General features: G+C 59.8%; 1 protein-coding gene across 1 annotated transcript in view; it reads left to right on the forward strand.

Moving 5' to 3' along the window:
* Positions 1-2,526, forward strand: part of VOLCADRAFT_100525 (uncharacterized protein) — a gene marked incomplete at both ends in the record, with an annotated part of 14,009 nt that overhangs the window by 6,193 nt on the left and 5,290 nt on the right. The window contains 4 exons of the mRNA XM_002959081.1: positions 1,033-1,093; positions 1,284-1,371; positions 1,551-1,643; positions 1,860-2,523. Of these exons, the coding sequence (XP_002959127.1) occupies positions 1,033-1,093; positions 1,284-1,371; positions 1,551-1,643; positions 1,860-2,523 (906 nt within the window). The remainder of the gene's footprint in view (positions 1-1,032; positions 1,094-1,283; positions 1,372-1,550; positions 1,644-1,859; positions 2,524-2,526) is intronic.

Consider the following 2,526-nt stretch of genomic DNA (forward strand, 5'->3'; position numbering starts at 1 on the left):
GGTCCGCGCAANGCAGGAATCAGCCATCAGCCAGCAGCCACCAGGAGCTACGGCCCACTCGCGCGAACAGCGCGCTCTAGTATGTTATGAGCGGAGGCCTATCCTGAGTTCGATGCTTGTAGTCGTAGTCCCGACGTTAGACGGACGACGTTTAGTCGTTCCGTCGTCGGGACGGAGACCTTACCCCAACTTTCTGTCTGTCCGTCCGTCCGTCCGGGTGGCCGCTTGCTGTTTTCGCGTTTTTAGTCGTGTCGTCCGCGGTTTCGGAGCCGCGCCTTTTAGGCTAGCTCCGTCGCCGCGTGGGAGCCGCGGCCGTCGGTTCGCGTCCCGCCGTCGCCGCTTTTTTCGTATTCTTCCTTCGTTCGGTTTGGCGCCCCGCGCCGCGCCGCACCACACCTGCCCCCGCGGAAGGCGCCCCGGAGCATGGCCGTGCGCCGCTTCGTCGGGCATGCTAGCTCCGATGTCTAGTGGGAGCCGCGGTCGCCGGTTCGACCCCAGCGCCGGCGCGTCGATGTGTCCTTTTTTTTACGTTTACGTTGCGGCTCGCTGGCTTCCTTGCCCGGCGCCCGCACGTTTTTTTCTTCTATTTTTCGTTCGGGACCGCTCCGCACCGTCTAGTCTGCACCGCGCCGCACCGCGCCCACACCGCACACACACCGCACCGCACCGCACCCGTTACATATTCGCTGCGGCGACCTCGTGCGTATACATCCTTTTATTACCGCGAAATCTCAGCTATCCGCGTCTTTACCGGCTTCCGTTTCTGCTTCGGTTTCACTGGACCCGGCCGCAATCACGCGAATTGGCAGCAATCCGCATCATCACCTAAGCACGTCTGTCTTTGCTGTATAACTCTACTCCTGTTTCGGAGTCGTTAAAGGTCACCGCAATCGCGCGAGTTGGCGACGTTCTGCGTCCGACGTTGAGCTTCGGTTTCGCTAGACGCGGCCACAATCACGCGAATTGGCACCAATCCGCGTTATCGCCTGACCACGCCTGTCTTCGCTGTATAACTCTACTCCTGTTTCGGAGTCGTTCAAGGCCACCGCAATCACGCGACCTGGCAGCTGGACCAGGCTCGCAGCCGCGGCGCGTGCGCGTCCAATGTCCGCGTCTGCCGATCCTCGGACATCTGTCATCTATACGACACGCTGCCGCGGATGTATAATTGTTAGCGCGCCGATTCCTCCCCACTTATCCTGCACTTACCTCTTTGCAAGCCTGCTTACTCCAAGTGCCTCCACCGTTTTCAGACATACCTGTTTTCAGACATACGCTCGCAGCCGGATGGAGGTCGCCGGACCCCAAGCGACAACGCCTAGAGCCTACATCGTCCTACAATCTGCGATGTCGCACCCTGGTGACCAGCAGGTCGGTTTGCGTTGCTCTAGTGCGTAAATACGCTGTTCGCATCCTTTGCGTTGCTGCGTCCCATGTTTTGCGTTATGCGTTATGCGTTATGCGAACATATGCGACACCTTGTTATGCGTTATGCGAACCTTATCCGATCCCATCTCCTGACTTTCTACACCTTCGACCAACTCCCGCAGTAGTATCGACCCACCGGACGCCAAGCGTCAGAGGCTGGACACGGCTGCGTCCCAGAGCAGCACGTCGACGGTCGGCCCTCCCGCCGTCGCCACGTAAGCGAGCTGCTACATGCAAAGAGCGTGTTCACACCAGTAAGGTACTTACGCTCCGCCTCTCACCGTGCGAAATAGACGCATCTATCAGCTCCGGCGCGCATATTTGGCCGCTGCCTGTTAAGCACAGATGTCTTCCGTCACGTTCATCGCCGCTCGCATGCACCTTGAATATCGTGTAACGCTCCCCATTTGACGCCCCTTTGCAACACGTAGGGATTCAAGGAGCGTCACGTTTCATGTGACGTTTACGGCCGGCCCCACAGAAACGAATGAGGACCGCCTCTTTGCCGGCGCCCAGAGCCGCTACGGCAGCTTCATCGCTGGCGTGAATACCGCCGGCCAGGGGATAGTAATTATGCAGATTGACGATGTCATCCTCGGCAGGCTGGAGAGCAGCCACGCGTTCGGCCACCGCGTGACGTTCGCCAATGTGGATGCAGCTTCCCTGCCGCCTTTCATAACTTCTCGTTTCGCTGGGGTGACGGTGGGGCAGTTTAAAGTCTCCTCAGCGACGCGGATTTCCGTGGAGCCCTCCTCCGCTGTCCCAATGCTCTACAGCGCCAGGCTTCGGTTCCCCGTTTACGATGTCGGCAGCGACAGGGCCCGCCCCGAAGACAAGCACGCGTCGGATGGCAGCGCCCTCCTGCTCATCCCACACGGCGGGATGTTCCGGGGCGGGCCGTTCCGCAAGTTTAAGGCGTGGGTCGCGTGCGGCAACGGTGACAGTCCCGACGCCGGACGCGTGGAGCTCGCCATCAGGGAATCCGCTCCCGACGACTTCGTCGCTCAGCTACAAGCAGCGGCCGATAGCAGCACGCCCCTTTACGTGTATGGTGCCAAGATCAGCCCCTCCAATAGCAAAGCTTATATGAATAGCGTC

The sequence above is a fragment of the Volvox carteri genome (assembly GCF_000143455.1).
Source record: "Volvox carteri f. nagariensis unplaced genomic scaffold VOLCAscaffold_123, whole genome shotgun sequence".
In the NCBI taxonomy this organism is placed as follows: Eukaryota; Viridiplantae; Chlorophyta; class Chlorophyceae; order Chlamydomonadales; family Volvocaceae; genus Volvox; species Volvox carteri.